The sequence below is a fragment of the Stylophora pistillata genome, chromosome 6 (assembly GCF_964205215.1).
Source record: "Stylophora pistillata chromosome 6, jaStyPist1.2, whole genome shotgun sequence".
Taxonomy (NCBI): Eukaryota; Metazoa; Cnidaria; class Anthozoa; order Scleractinia; family Pocilloporidae; genus Stylophora; species Stylophora pistillata.
In genome coordinates this window covers 32,904,365-32,919,194 of record NC_142524.1, presented here as the reverse complement: position 1 = coordinate 32,919,194, position 14,830 = coordinate 32,904,365, and the positions used below count along the sequence as shown (strand labels likewise).

General features: G+C 37.3%; 3 protein-coding genes across 3 annotated transcripts; 1 reads left to right on the top strand and 2 right to left on the bottom strand.

Annotated features, from left to right (window-relative positions):
• Nucleotides 1-519: 519 nt before the first annotated feature.
• LOC111324929 (sphingolipid delta(4)-desaturase DES1) lies at nt 520-3,881 on the bottom strand. Its single transcript, XM_022928592.2, has 2 exons — nt 3,512-3,881; nt 520-1,881 (listed from the first exon to the last, which is right to left on the bottom strand). The coding sequence occupies exons 1-2, from the start codon at nt 3,591-3,593 to the stop codon at nt 989-991; spliced, it is 975 nt and encodes a 324-aa protein (XP_022784327.2). The 5' UTR covers nt 3,594-3,881; the 3' UTR covers nt 520-988.
• A 436-nt stretch (nt 3,882-4,317) lies between these two features.
• Nucleotides 4,318-6,186, top strand: LOC111324960 (glutaredoxin-related protein 5, mitochondrial-like). The gene has a single exon (XM_022928626.2). The coding sequence runs from the start codon at nt 4,913-4,915 to the stop codon at nt 5,378-5,380; it is 468 nt and encodes a 155-aa protein (XP_022784361.2). The 5' UTR covers nt 4,318-4,912; the 3' UTR covers nt 5,381-6,186.
• Nucleotides 6,187-6,219: 33 nt separating this feature from the next.
• Nucleotides 6,220-14,781, bottom strand: LOC111324961 (kanadaptin-like). The gene is made up of 13 exons (XM_022928627.2): nt 14,237-14,781; nt 13,719-13,896; nt 13,215-13,331; nt 13,012-13,081; nt 11,643-11,785; nt 11,310-11,396; nt 11,086-11,159; nt 10,160-10,229; nt 9,814-9,935; nt 9,297-9,361; nt 8,307-8,754; nt 6,748-6,850; nt 6,220-6,529 (listed from the first exon to the last, which is right to left on the bottom strand). Exons 1-13 carry the CDS (start codon nt 14,753-14,755, stop codon nt 6,480-6,482), a joined length of 2,046 nt encoding a protein of 681 aa, XP_022784362.2. The 5' UTR covers nt 14,756-14,781; the 3' UTR covers nt 6,220-6,479.
• Between the last annotated feature and the right edge of the window lie 49 nt (nt 14,782-14,830).

The following is a 14,830-nucleotide window of genomic DNA, read 5'->3' as shown; positions in this document are numbered from 1 at the left end:
ATGCATATTTTTTTTGTTGTGCTTTAATTAACCAATCATTTTCTCTGAGGAGTTTGTTTTGAAAGAACCAGTAATATTATTCATGCAAAATTTCAGCATGATCAGCTGTTAGCATGTCAATATATTTTGTTACTCTTACAGGGCCGAGACTTAAACATAGTTGTATATCATTAGAGAGTAAACAATATAATTGCATTAACCAACAAAAAAGTGAGGCTAAAAGACAGCCCTTGAGGCAAGAGGGTATTATTCAATGACATAACATTATCTTTAATAATTTATGGGAATTAAAGTCAAGCAGCTTTTGGAAGGCTTCTGTTTGCTTCTCACAATTTGATTCTTATTGAAAGTTCTCCTTCCAAATACTAATCAATTACACTTTGGACTAAAAGAAATATCACAACTGTATCCTCAAACATCCCTGAGGATATAATATTTTTAAATTTTTTGAAGTTTTGAAAATAATGACTGCAACTAGTTTATTTACATATTTCCTAAAGAATGAGAAAATATGTAAACTAACTTTAAATTAGTTTATTTTTTCATTTCTTTTCTTTTTTCTTTTACATTAAATACAACATAATTGTCAAAGTAAATTTAAAAAACTGGAAGACCACTTTACAAATGGCCCTTTCTTAGGGTAAAATAGTTGGTTTACTCAGAACCGATTGTAGAGTTGTTTTAAAAAATCATCACATTTTCTGTTTATGTCCACCAACTAAACAATAATACAATTTTGACTCCATGATGTTTGGGATCAATATTGTTTATTTCAACAGAAACATTGGGCCTTTTATATAACACTCGAGATAGCTTTCATAACCTTTCAACACTTAACCAGTAAGTCACAATTACCCAGTGCCACTCTTTGAAAGAATACCATCAAATTGATATCGGTACACATCAACCTATGTTCATTTTACATCTTAAGAGAGACTGCCAATATAACGAGTTCTTCTCCACACTTTGGTTAGTTCAAATCTTTCCATTACTTCTCTGTACTCTTTGGCTTCATTGCCTTCCTCTTCATCCTGGCATATGGTCCAATTGCTGGATCTGTGATGAAATCAAAAAGTACTTTTGTCCAAGAGTGATGTTGTGGTAAGTTGTTGTAGTACTCTGATGCAATCTCTTTCACCAAGGGTAGTCTGGACCCAGGAATGCTTGGAAAATCGTGATGCTCATTGTGGTAACCAACATTGAAAGTGACCATGTTCAAAGGGCCATAATATGAAAAGGTTTCAAAACCCTTGGCAAACATGTAATGCTCGGAGATAAAATGCCCAGCTACTGGGTGAAGCCCCATACCTAAAAGCGAACTTGCAATCATGTATACAAGTGCCTTTCCACCCCAATAATGCACAATAACTGCATCAACACCAAACTGAAGTACAATGTTGAAGATTTCCAAAGCCAAAGGATTCTTTGGGTTAACAAACATTGGGCGGAATGAGTAGAAAAATGGTTGAAATACAACCCAGAAAAATTTGGTTATGGTGTTAAAAAACAAACGGGCTTCAAATTTGGTGGGCAAGTCCACATCCAGTTCCTCATCTCCTTGGTACCTGTGATGTTCCAAGTGATACTTCTTAAAGGCGATGGCACATGGTACCCCAATAGGAAAGTTTACTATCAGTGAGAAGATTCGGTTGTGGATGGGTCTGGCATGACCAAACGCCAAGTTGTGGGAGATCTCGTGTATAGCTAGGAGTAATGCATGGTTGATGACGCCACCAATGAAATAAGCAGCCAAAAAGATAACCGGCCAGGAGAAATCTTTCAGCACATAAGTTAATGTGAACTGAATCACAATTAAGAGCAATACTTGGTACTTGAAGTTTGGATCATAGCCCATTAACTTCTTGATCTGGGGGTACTTTGCTAATGAAAGAAAAATGAAGAGATTTAACATTTTAAACAGGAAGGTTACTGGTAAATAAACACTTAATGTTGATATTAGGAGAAAATAAATGGTAATTCTAGGTTCTGTCAAAGAGAACATATGACACCCTTGCCACTTGAAGGATGATGAAAAACAAAACATGCATTGATCATAGAAATATCTGAAATCAACAGAGAAATGGAATGGTAACTATGTTAAAATAAAAAAACTGCAATTAGTGGGAAAATACAGACATATTCTTCCCATGGTCTCTAGATCTGGCACAAGATCTCCAGTAAGACATTCCTTATTTATTTGAAAGACCTAAATACAATCACTTTTACCAAAGACGTGAAACTTTATTTGCTGTCAGAACAATATAAGTAACTTGAATATAAATGCTAGTCCTTGAATCACCTAATAATATTACAATTTCTATAAAGTCTAGTTTATTTCTCTCTTCTGCTCCCTTTAATAAAAGACTAGCTTTAGCTGGGTAGTTATTGTCATTGTTTCTCTAGCCTCAAGGCTCTAGGCTCCAGTAAAGATTAACCTTTGCCTTTTCAAACTCTGCCAGTTAATATATAATTTTTCACTTCATATCAATGTAATATCAATTCTTGAGAGTGATAAAAGATGTGTCGTTTTTGTTGTTGTTGACACAGGAAATAGCTACCTGGTATTGTGGCGAAAAAAGAGAGTACCCTGTCTTACAAACCGAGATCTTCACACTAAAGACAAGGAGTGGTTTTGCTATATTTTTGCATATTTTGCCTGTGTGAATTTCAGTTCGATTATACAATATTTGATGAACTTTCCTCACTTTATTTAACTTTTCATTCTAGACAGAGGATGGTTTGTTTTTGGGATGGTTTGTTCAATTCAAGCTTGATAGCTGTTGGGAATTTTTCAAGCATAACGGAAGATGATCGAGCCAAAGGGATGATATTATTTCATTCTTTCCATGTCATACAGTCCGGCTTAACATTGAATAATTCGTGTCGTATTCGTACAGCTTGGAAAATCGGAATTCAAACTGTCAGCAACGAAGCAGTCGCGACTAACAAGGTCGATCTTGAGATTTTAAATGGTTGAAATATTTCAGATGGGACACGGAATTTGAAATTGGTAAAAAATCACATTACTTATTACCCGAGGATTGTTTCGCAATTCATCTTTTATTGCATAACATGGTCAGTGGAGTGAAAATCGATTGAGTTAAGAAATGCACTTCTGCATCGGTTTTCTAGTTTAAATTTCTGAGAAAAGGGTCGATAAAGTCGTGGAAGAGTCGATCATTTAGTGGTTGCATTTCATACTATATCAAACCAAGTGAAGAACGACCATGAGCTCCCAAGCTAAGCGATGCATATACCGGCGTTTCTCTCTCACTAATTCTTAAAGCAGGGTGACATTTTCGATTTCAGGACTTCAGGAGAAAATAACTTTCTTAAGACCATGAAAAAGTCAGCTTAAAAATAGTTATCAGTGTGAACTTGTGCAGGCAATTCTTTCCCCGTGCAAAATACAAATATTTTCCGCCAAAGGAAACAAGCGCAAAATCTGAAAGCATTCATGTCCTCCCTTGGGGCGATTAAAAGAGACGAGCTTGATGCTTGGATTTCTTACCTAAAATTTCCTTCCTTCTTGAAGCATGTGGTTCGGCTGTGTATGACCAATCGAAGTCAGTTCTCGATACACGTCCTCCCATTTTGTTCTCACTACTGGTAAACCCAACGTCGGATGACAACGCCTCGATACCCTTGAACAGTTAGGCCGTAACGAATCAACTGAATATGACTACAAACCTACTAAGGGGGGTGTGGGGATGAAATTGCGAAAGTTTGTACCTGTCACAAAAAAAACCGCAGAGCTTATAGGTCAATCTTGTATCAGCAGTTATAAAAGCTGTTTTCCTGCTTAGTTGTTAAGATCTTTAAGATGTCTATGGTATAAAATATTACTGCAATTGCGTAGCCTGCGTAGCGGCCCTAGGGCCCCTTCGCAGGCTAGCAATTACGCAGTATATTTGCCAATGCGTCATTGCCTTCGTGACAAAGCCCTTGCCCCTCCCGTCTGGTTAGCCAATCAACCGGGGATTGTCAGATGGTATCAAAGTACATTTTGAAGACCTTCTGCGCAAATAGTCAATAACCGAGATAATTCATCTTGAAAAATCTCGGAAAGTTTTTCGTTAAAACATCCATTACACAAGCTAATACTTGCAAACTGAGATCAATGTCAAATTTTGTAAGTTCAAAGTACAGAACACTGACCCACAGACCGCGAATCAGTGAGCATCGGTGTGCATCACGTGTGAATGAAATAGAGAATTTGTCACCTGATCGTATGACAATGGTGATCATCCAGGCATCTATTGATTAATTATACAGTACAGTGGCGCATGCCACGGCAAAAGACGCTGAGCCTTTTTCTTTTACCGCGGATTTTTTTCTTTTGCTGCGAGTCTTGGATCAGTGTTTGTTTCTGTGCAACCGAACTCAGTTCTGCGAGTCTTTTCACTTAACGGTAGGGAGTTTTCTTTCGCCGACAGTATTATTTTTCTATTTGTTGCCGAGGGTCGTTTTGTTTTTGCCGTGAATTTTTTCTTCAATTTCGTGAAAACTTCTAGATTTTCCCGACACTTCGAAAAATTGCCAAACCTGGAAATATGAGCGAGCCTTTGAAAGGGTCACCCTGAGGTGCTGTAGCTAACCCGAAGTAAGAGCGTGGAAATGATGGAACAGAGAATTTACTCTGAAGCGTAAATTAAGTGCTAAATGAAACCCATGAAAAACCCACTGAGCGTTAGCCCTAGTAAAGGGTATCACGGAACCACACGAGGTAAAGACAAAATTCTTGTCACCTCGGTGGGACTCAAACCCGCTCAGTGGGTTTTTTGGGTTTCTTCTAGCACTTTAATTTACGCCTCAGTTCCATCATTTGTGTTCTCCGTGCTACACAACAATTATAAGAGCGTGGAGGTCTGGGTATGAGTTCCACCGAGTGCGAAGACTAGTAATTTCCAAGATGGCCACTTTGGTTGTAAGACGGATTCTAAACAGATCTCTCTTCTTCGGACCCTCTGCAGCATGTGTTTCAGCCAAGTTACGTCTCTTCAGTAACCAAGCAGCAATATGGACAACAGAAAAATTCGATGAAGTCGTAAAGAAGGATAAAGTAGTGGTTTTTATGAAAGGTGTACCTGAGCAACCAATGTGTGGCTTTAGCAATGCCGTTGTTCAGATTCTCCGGATGCATGGTGTCGAAGGTTATGGAACTTACAACGTACTAGAAGACGAGGAACTGAGGCAGGGAGTGAAAGATTATTCGAGCTGGCCGACAGTTCCCCAAGTCTACATTGGAGGAGAATTTATCGGTGGATGTGATATTATGTTACAGCTGCATCAACAAGGTGAATTGATTGAGGAACTGCAAAAAGTTGGAATAAGATCTTTGCTGTTGGATAAAGCCGAAGACGAGAAAAAAGACACTTAAGCTTGAGAAGCTTGTAAAAAATTATTCGATACTGGTTGAACATTGCTTTGAACAATTTAGCTCATCCACGATTAAAAACGATGACGTAATAATTCTCAGAAGGTAAATTTAAAGAACTGAGCGACTACTGTCACCGAAGTTACTTGAACCAGACAGTCCGATAAATATTTATGTTGCGCAAATTAACATTGGGATATGATCAAATGCGCATTACAATGTTTTTCGAGGGACTTAACAGACTGCTTGCGGCAGTTTACAACTTTTGTGAAGACTGATTTTAACTGATGCCCCCAATTTTATTAGTAAACAGGCCAGACCACAACACCAGAAGCTATATTCCCTACTCTTTGCGATAAGTGTGTTGGTTCTTTAACGTCCCCTGCTAACTAGTACAGAGAAGATGCAGTCCAATAATGGGAAATGACAAATGACTCCATTCAAGTTCTCTGTCATATTTGCTTGCCCTGGTTCCAAGCACTGATTGTCACAATTGAACTCAATAGCTCAAATTGTTGTCCATTTCCCATTATGTGGTTGGTTTTAAAATTTGGTGTACATGAAACTGTTAGGGCCTGGCCTCATTATCATTGCTATGTTCCTCTCAGGCCCCTTGCTAGCTTGTGTTTGTCAAGGCCTCATCTTTTCCTTCCAAACACTCGTGACAAAGTACTAATAATGAGGTCCTTCTCTAGGGTAGCGTGTGATATGCATATTCTGTAAACATAATGCAAGATAAGATATCCTGCTCAAGAGTTTTGATGTTATTGCAAAGCAGAATTACATTGTAGTAAAAACTTTTAAAGGCCTTTTGTGTCATGAGTAATGAATGTTGAGATCCATGGAAGCACACTACTTTTTTTACACAACATTGCTTATGATGTCATCAGATTCATCCAATATAAAATTAATACAAAAGTTTCTTAACAAAGCAACATTCAACTCTGTTGTTGATTTAAGGACATTGGTATGAGAACCAAAGGCCCATAAATCTATGAGCAACCTGGTTTTCAGTCTAATGCTGATCTTCAAGCATCGAAAATAGATAAAATAAAGCTAGGTAACATTTTGTTAAGAAATAATCTGTTTAATAAAAGGCTCATCAGTAGCCAAACTTTTCATTCAAATGTGTTTTTCCATCTCCTGTTTGACCTGAGAACCAAAAAGCAAAGATCATGAATGGCCTTATCAGTTAATATTTCATTTTGTTGGTGTTGATCTTTGATCACCAATCTGGTCCAAAAAATCTGCCAGTTTCAACCTTGTCGACAGAGACACCTTCCCAGAATTTACTAGTCCTTTAGAAAAACACATCCCCTATTCATAAGAACTGTAAGAAAAGCCACTTTCAACAAAACAAATGGACAAACCTTCAGGAGGCATCCATGCAGTAAATGAAGGGTCACTCTGAGCCTGCCATTGTGTGGGCACACCATACGATCGTTTCTTTTTTTTCTTCGGAATGTCTTCATTCTGGAACAAGATACAAGAAAAATGAACTGGTGGAAGTACCTGCTAGAACTAAAGATTGTATTTACCCTTTTTGGACAAAAGGGACATGGATTCTATCACTTTCCCTTGCAAAGCAAAGAGAAGCAAACCAAGATATCTTAGTAATCTTCCCTTTTGTCATACATTTCTTTTTCTAAGGAGAATTTGGTACTGGATTGAATAAAAATCCCCTAATTGATATTTTCTTTATTCTCATCACTTGTCTTCTTGACATTGTATTGATAAATATATCTTATTAACCAAGCGCGAGGGCCATACTGGGAGAATATCGGCCCAAGGTCTTGACAGTACGGACCGAGCGCAGTGAGGTCCGTACAAAAAAGACAGAGGGCCGATATTCTTCCAGTACGGTCCCGAGCAAGCTTGGTTAATAAGAGATTTATTATACGACTAAACGGTTCAAGGGGACGCAAGTGCGGTTTCATTGGGGACCATTCGGAACAGTGCCCGGTCCAATACTGAGAGAATATTGACCGGCAATAGAGCATATTGATTGGCTGATTTTAGTTATTGGCCCTCTGACTGCCCGAGTCGTGTAATAATTAGTATTATTTCAGAGCTGAGCAAAGAGTTTCCAGTATGACGCTATATAAACTGCTCCAGGCAGTTTATATAAAATGTTAAAATAAAATGTTAATAAATGTTACTAAAATGTTATGATTTTAGAAACCTCTGTTGTTCAGCTCTGAAATTATACTAAAACAATTATTCGCCTCAGGTTCAGTGAATATTGTCGAATAATCCCCTCGACTTCGTCTCAGGGATTATTCGAAGATATTCACCTCGCCTTTGGCAAATAATTGTTAATTATAAGGAGAAATTATGTTTTGGTCACTCATGGGAGTTAAAGGGTTCATTTTTATTTATACCATAACTCTTCCTGCCAAGCAGGAGGTCACAGGGTCTTAAAATAACTGAGATTGTGCTGCCTTCACATTGACCTTCACAAATTTTTAGACAGTCTAATCTCTTTGGATGAGGACAAAAAAAACCATAAGCCCTGCATCCTGCATCTTCTGTGTACTGGTTAGCAGAGGGGACATTAAAGAACCTATGCACTCCTTGCAAAGAGTAGGAAACATAGCTCCTGGTTTTGTGATCTGGCCTTGTTATTCTTTGTACAGGCCTTCATTTAAACCAGCGTTAAAGCTAAACTGGGCCACCCTGTCTAGATATTGCAAAATTAATATATGAATAAAACAATAAATTTAATATGTACTCAGATACAATGAATATATGAAGTTCATATATTTTGAACTGCGGTATTAAATACGTATGATGCACGATCCTTCGCAGTAGATAGCACTATTTATGCAATAGCGAAAATCAGACTTGAAAAAAATCAGGCCTGTACAGGATTCGAATTTTCATACGTATTAATATGTACTGTCAGGAAAATATTTAAGACATAGCTTACATTTTCTTCTTTTCTGTTGCTATCATCTTCCTGCACTTCCATCCCTCCATCTGAATTAACTCTTTTCCTCCCTTCTTTACTTTCGCTGTCTTCTACATGCCCAAACTTTTCTGTTTCTTCTGTGTCGACAGGCTCGTCACTATCTGACGGGACTACAACATCCCTCTTTATTTTCTTTTGTTTCCTTCCACAAATAGCAGGCAAAACAGGAACAGCAAACTCTTTCTGTTCTGTAGGATGTGATAAGCTGTTGTCCAGGAGTACCTTTTCAGGTAAATGTTCCTTTAAGTTATCAACTCCCCTTTTGCTTTGTTTTTCTTCTCCTATCGTGGCTGAGAATGTATGTCTAGAATCTGTGTTTATATCTGTTGTTTCAGTTGGTGTAGAGTCACTAGTTTTACTTTCAGATTCTGTGCTCAGCTTTTTGCAATCACGATCAAGCGCTTGCCTGGAAAGCAAAAAAAAACTGTCACTAAAAGCAAACATCTTTATACAAGTATTTAACCTTAATGTATTACAAAAACCTGCCTTGAACTAATTGACTCCTTTACGTAAGTTTTAGTTTCTTAAAAAATGAAATTAGAAAAAACATCAAACCAAAACCAGAGTTTGAACCTAATTTAGAAAGGCAGCACTTTAAAGTCACTGCACACTCAATTTTAAACTTTTTAGACAAAGCTAATAGTAAACGTTATCTAAAGGTGTTGCACCAATACAATTCCTCCCATACCGTACAACCTTTGTGATTTTGTTCCCTACAGTAAAACAAGTTCACCCCTACTTTTACCATAATTTGCTCCCAAATCTTTAAACTTGTTTCCTCGTAGCAGAACATATTCAATTTCTGTCTTAATCGTGATGGTGCAATAATATGATCATGTAACTTGCAATACGGAGAAACTTCTATAAATACACAGAAGTGAAGCTGGAATAAAAAAGCAAATGATTCAACATAAGGTTTTTAAATTTTCCATTGAAAAGTTCTCTTACTCTGCAACTGGTGGAAGGTTAGCTGGCTTGGTGATATTCACAAGTTTGACCAGTCTTTGTCTTTCCTTGAAAATAATAATACAGATTACAGGTATGCATTTATAAATCTTCTGATCGTGAACTTCGTCCTACCCTTGCCACTTATCATTACATGCATGAAGGGTAATTCACTGTGATTGATTAAGTGTTGTGAACCAAAACTAGTTGAAAGTTATAGACAAAAAATATGTATTGAGGAACTTATTGAGAAGGCAAAGAGGAAGATGTATTCATGTACTTAGCTTTACGTGTGGAAAAGCCTTCTCAACCAAACACAGAGCAACATAAAGCAAAACCAATTTGAAAGCAATCTCAAAACATAAACTAAGAGGGTATGTTACTTTGAATTCGTAAAAAACTGTTGTGCTGCATTGTTTGGAGGGGAGTATAACAAGGAAATTTTGGTTTTATAAACTGAAGAGTCTCAAAACACACAGTTACTAATATGGGAAATTGAACTTGGTATTTCTAAATTCACCTTTTTCAGGTCAAATATTTTTCTTCTGATCTGAGTCCTTGCTGTCTTGTCCAGTGATGTTCCAAGTGAGCTCATGAAATTGTCTAAAGAGTCAGCATCTCCAGACACTGAACCATTTCTTTCTAAACAACATTGAGAAGTCAAACCAAATTAGACATCAACTGATAGAAATTGTTCTAGAAATAAGGGAAAGAAAGCTTACAAACAGATTCTAGTCCTCTTTGAATATCATACATAGAATTTGCAAGTACAAAGGGCTTGCAAGATATAGCGGTAAACAATTATAAAAAAGAATTTCTCAGACCCCTTATCTTAGTTAACAAATCCACTAAATATGACAACTTACCTGCTTTATCTTGCTTTAATTTATTCTCACAATCTGATATTTCATCGTCCAACATCTGAAGCTTTGAAGTCTTGCACAGAAAATTAACAACATAAGTTGATTACCAAGGCAAGATAAAACACCCTCCTCCATAATCTGCTGCTGCATGCCCAGAACATAACCATTTATAAGTTTGTGAAAGTCAACATAATCATGATTATAATAAAGGGCACTTATCTCAAAATGAAACTATCCAATCGAGTGAACCTTAGATAATAAGGAAATATGGAGATGTCAATTGTCAGAGTACTCAATGGAAAGTGGGCCCAAACCATTTGAATTCATGAGTTGCAATGCATCAAAAAACAAACAAGTGAGTGCAGTGAACAAGTGAGTTTTTTAAGTGTCCCAACAAGTGAATAAAAATTGTTCAAGCACTTTTAATGGTAAAAGGTAAAGTCTGTTTACAAGCCTAGTGGCCCATTAGGTCGATGCTTAACTCCGGTTTCTGTAGCATGAGTAGTATTTCTACTCCCCCCTGGATGGGATGCCAGTCCATTGCAGGGTTACCCCCAGCATTAAATTGCCAGTACCCATTTATACACCTGGGTGAAGAGAGGGAGGCACTGTGAGAGTAAAGTGTCTTGCCTAAGAACACAACACAATGTCCCGGCCGGGGCTTGAACCCGGACCATTCGATCCATAGTCGAGCACACTAACCATGACACTTTTTATGGTATGATGTTTTTATTTCACACACAATGGGATTTTTTCTTACTGTCTGACCAACACATTTCAAGGATTAGAAGCAAACAACAGTGAAAATATGTTGTTTGTCCAATCAGAGACACAAATAATATTTAGTACTCCACAGTGCAAATCTCAGTATGTAGGAGCTAAATTAACATAAACATCAATTTATTTCATACTCTATCTAAATTTCTCACCAAAGATTCATAAGTTTCTGTGGTTGACTGATCTTTACCAGCACGCTTCATTCTTTGTATTCTTTTCTTTTCAACTATAAGGCCAAAGAATCAAAACCATTAACACTAAAACTCCAAAAATCTGATTGTTAATACTCCCCTCTGGGTGCTACACATTTCCTTGTACATTAAAAATTAATGTTATGTTCATAACAGAAATTTATCATCAGCCAATTCCAACTGACCTGATCCAGTTCTATCCAAGAAATTGTCTTCATCACTGTCATAAAAATCATTTTCTTCCCAATTTTTCTCTTTATGTTTCCTGCTCTCTGCAGAGGAAATATCAGAAATAAAATTAATAAATAAATACATTTTTTGCAGATGGCTATGGAAAATGCTTTGAATTGTGTTTTAGAAATAGATAATTGCCTTAACAGAAAGTCAAAAAATATAAAATACATCTCCAACATGGAAAAGACAAGTCAGAGATAAATAAAACAAATGATTTATCATGATGATTATCACAATCAACTTTGAATTTATCTGACCAATGCAAATATAAAGCTGTCCATTACCGTGAGAAGATTGTCTAAGGAGGCCAGCGGCATCCAGCATTCGACATGCCTCCTTTGCACACTCCAATACTGCTTCCTTCTTCCTTCCTGTGACAGCAGCCTCAGCATAAAGAGGATCACCACTTGGCCCATCAATTGGCAATCTATAAGAAATTTAACTGTGAAGGTGTAGTCTGATCATCCGGGTGAGTGTAGTCCTGAGAAGGACTGTTGTCGGTGGTAGTGACTGATGTTTCGACAACCTGTGCGGAAGTCATCATCAGAGTCAAGTGAAGTCATCATCAGAGTCAAGTTGTCGATGATGACTTCCCCACAGGTTGTCAAAACGTCAGTCACTACCACCGACAACAGTCCTTCTCAGGACTACACTCACCCGGACGATCAGACTACACCTTCACATGTTACCCCCGGGTTCAAACCATTTACTGCAAATTTAACTGTCTAGATCTCCAGGGTCCTCTGTTCCTTTTTTAACCATTCACACTCTAAAATCATTATCAATATGCTCTGTACTCTTCTCTGTACATTTACTTTAATTTAAGTACTGACAAGGAGTTGTTTACTAAACAAAGCTTTTAAGGTTGACAATCATTTCTTTTATTCTCATGACCTTAATAAATGATTCAGCAGTATTACTTTAAGGAGAATTTTGATGCTGGTCACTTGTTGGGTTTTGAGGGCTAATATTTAGTTCTTATTAACCAAGCAGGAGGTCTGTATGGGAGAATCTTGACTGAGGTCTGTACCAGCGGTGGAGGTCAAGATTCTCCTATAGAGACCGACCTAGCTTGGTTAATAAGATGTTTATTATATGGCTGTATCTTAATATGCCAATTTTTTATATTCTTTGTACCTTTTTTTTTTATAGACCGGTCTAAATGCCGGTCTAGCTGGGAAAATCTAGACCGCTTTTAATATTGATTTCAGCCAATCAAATTTGTGAATTCCGTAGTTCCCAGTCCTTGTGAGACAGCCATATAATAAATAAAAATATCATATCACAGTGATTGTGGTGTAGTGTCAGTGAAGTCATGAGAGGTAATGATTATGTCAAGTAATAATACTGTTATTTATCCTATTTATGGGTCAGAGTAATAATTAAAAGTAGCACTGTTTTATTGAGAATCCTTAAAACAAATGAGCAATTTCAAATACAAATCAAACATAATATAATGCAAATAACATTCAAGTCAAAAAGCCCAATTGCTACTAAACACACATTGTAGCCATGGAATTGGACTTGTGATTGTAAAACAGTAAATCCCCTTGAATGGAAAAGTGAACAATTTGAACCAAGGACCTCCAGTTTTTAAATGTAGCACTTGTACTATAAAGGCCATGCCACTTGCACATTCCAAATTTCACTTACTTTACTCTGCAGTGAAACACTTTTGCATGCCCAGGGCCCTTCTCTTCCACGTCGTACTCTAGCTCCAGCCCTGACAACCATAAAAATATAATAATACAGCACACTTACTCAGGTTTAATGGACATAGAACATAGAAAAAATCCACCAAATAAATTGGACACTTCACATAAAAATAAAAATAAAACAATCATAATTATGAAAACCTTCTCTCTCGAAGAATCCCCTCAAAGTCTTCTTAGGATCTTTGAAATGATGCTCCTCTGCTTTCTCAATTTCCCCAAAATCAGGTGGATAAGCAGGCTCTTCAACAGCATCCTCCCCTGAAGAATTAGTAATAAATAAAGGGATAATCATAATTTAATTGCAAGTGAGCAGGTACATTACAATTAACAACTGTTGGATATTTATTTTTTACAGGGAAATCATTCATTGGCTGGACCACTCAAAATTTACTTAATATGTGACGAACACCTGGGAATCAGATGCAGGTTAAAGCAAAGCAAGCCATACTTGAAGCATCTCTTGAAAACAAGAAAACTTACCCCTTTTATGACATCAACAGTGCTTCTATAACAGATTTGTAACAACAAATTTGTAATAAAGATAATTCAGCTATTGAAGAATACAACTGATTTGGTTCCTGGCCAAAATAAGACTTTCATTCTCTTTGAATGCAGAATAAATTGTTGCCCATTATAAATTATTACCCATTCCCCAATCAATTCCTGTTTCTTCTTCATTTTCTTTTCCTCCGTCTCTTTCTTTCTTCCATTCTTCATATTCCTCCTCTGTCATCACTCTGCCCACTTCACTGCTCCTGACTTCTGTTTGTTTTTCTGTTTGTTCAGCAACATTTGATTCAGATTCTTCACCATCTTCAGGGCCCTGCAGAAAAAAGCAAAATAACAAACATAGTGCTCTAGAGAGAAGCATATCTATTTAACCAAAATTAGTTCTTACTTGAGACTACGTGCTTATTAACTTTTCCTAAATACAGGATGGGCGCTTATTCTAGGTAAGCGCTTATTCCAGGTGGGCACTAATTTCAGATGGGCCCTTATTCGAGTTTGGGCACCTAAACGAATAAATAAACTTTGCGCGTGTGCCTTTATCAATACATGCAGCGTTATACAATAATCCATATCGTGAATGGATCGAATAAATCAAACGCGAACCACTGTCAGAATTTTTCTGCACCATTTTAGATCCATGTACTCGTGCTTACCTGGAGAATAAATAATCTAGAGCTTCCTCCAAATTTAATCACATATCCTACTCGCAATCTATAATAGCGCTTAGATTCAAGTCTTGACTTATTGACGAACGTTCCGTGCGTGCTACCAAGGTCGTAGAGATAAAAACCCTTCTCGCTGTTTGAAGTATCGCTCGTCTTATATTGAATCACTGCGTGGTGTCTAGAAACTGAGGGATGTTCTAAGCTAACATCACAGTTAGTAAGCCTTCCAAATACATGAAAAGGTTTACTAGTGAGATCAATATTTGATATGATGCATCCATTCTTCAAAACTTCCAAGTTGTACAATTCGTCTGGTAGACCACTCCACGATGGTTCCTTGTAGGGCAATTCTGGCGCCGATTCCTTCTTTTCCTTTGATGAAGTATTGGATTTTGGTCCTTCCTTTACTATCTTTTCCTTTTCTGGAGATTTTTTCGGTAAACTGGGTGGGGGCATACCATAATTCTCGCTGTCTTTTTCGATCGCCGTCTCCTCGACGTCCGCCATCTTAGAAATCAATGTTATATGTTGTGTAAGATGTATGGAATGTATACCGACGATACCGACGCAGATTATCAACCG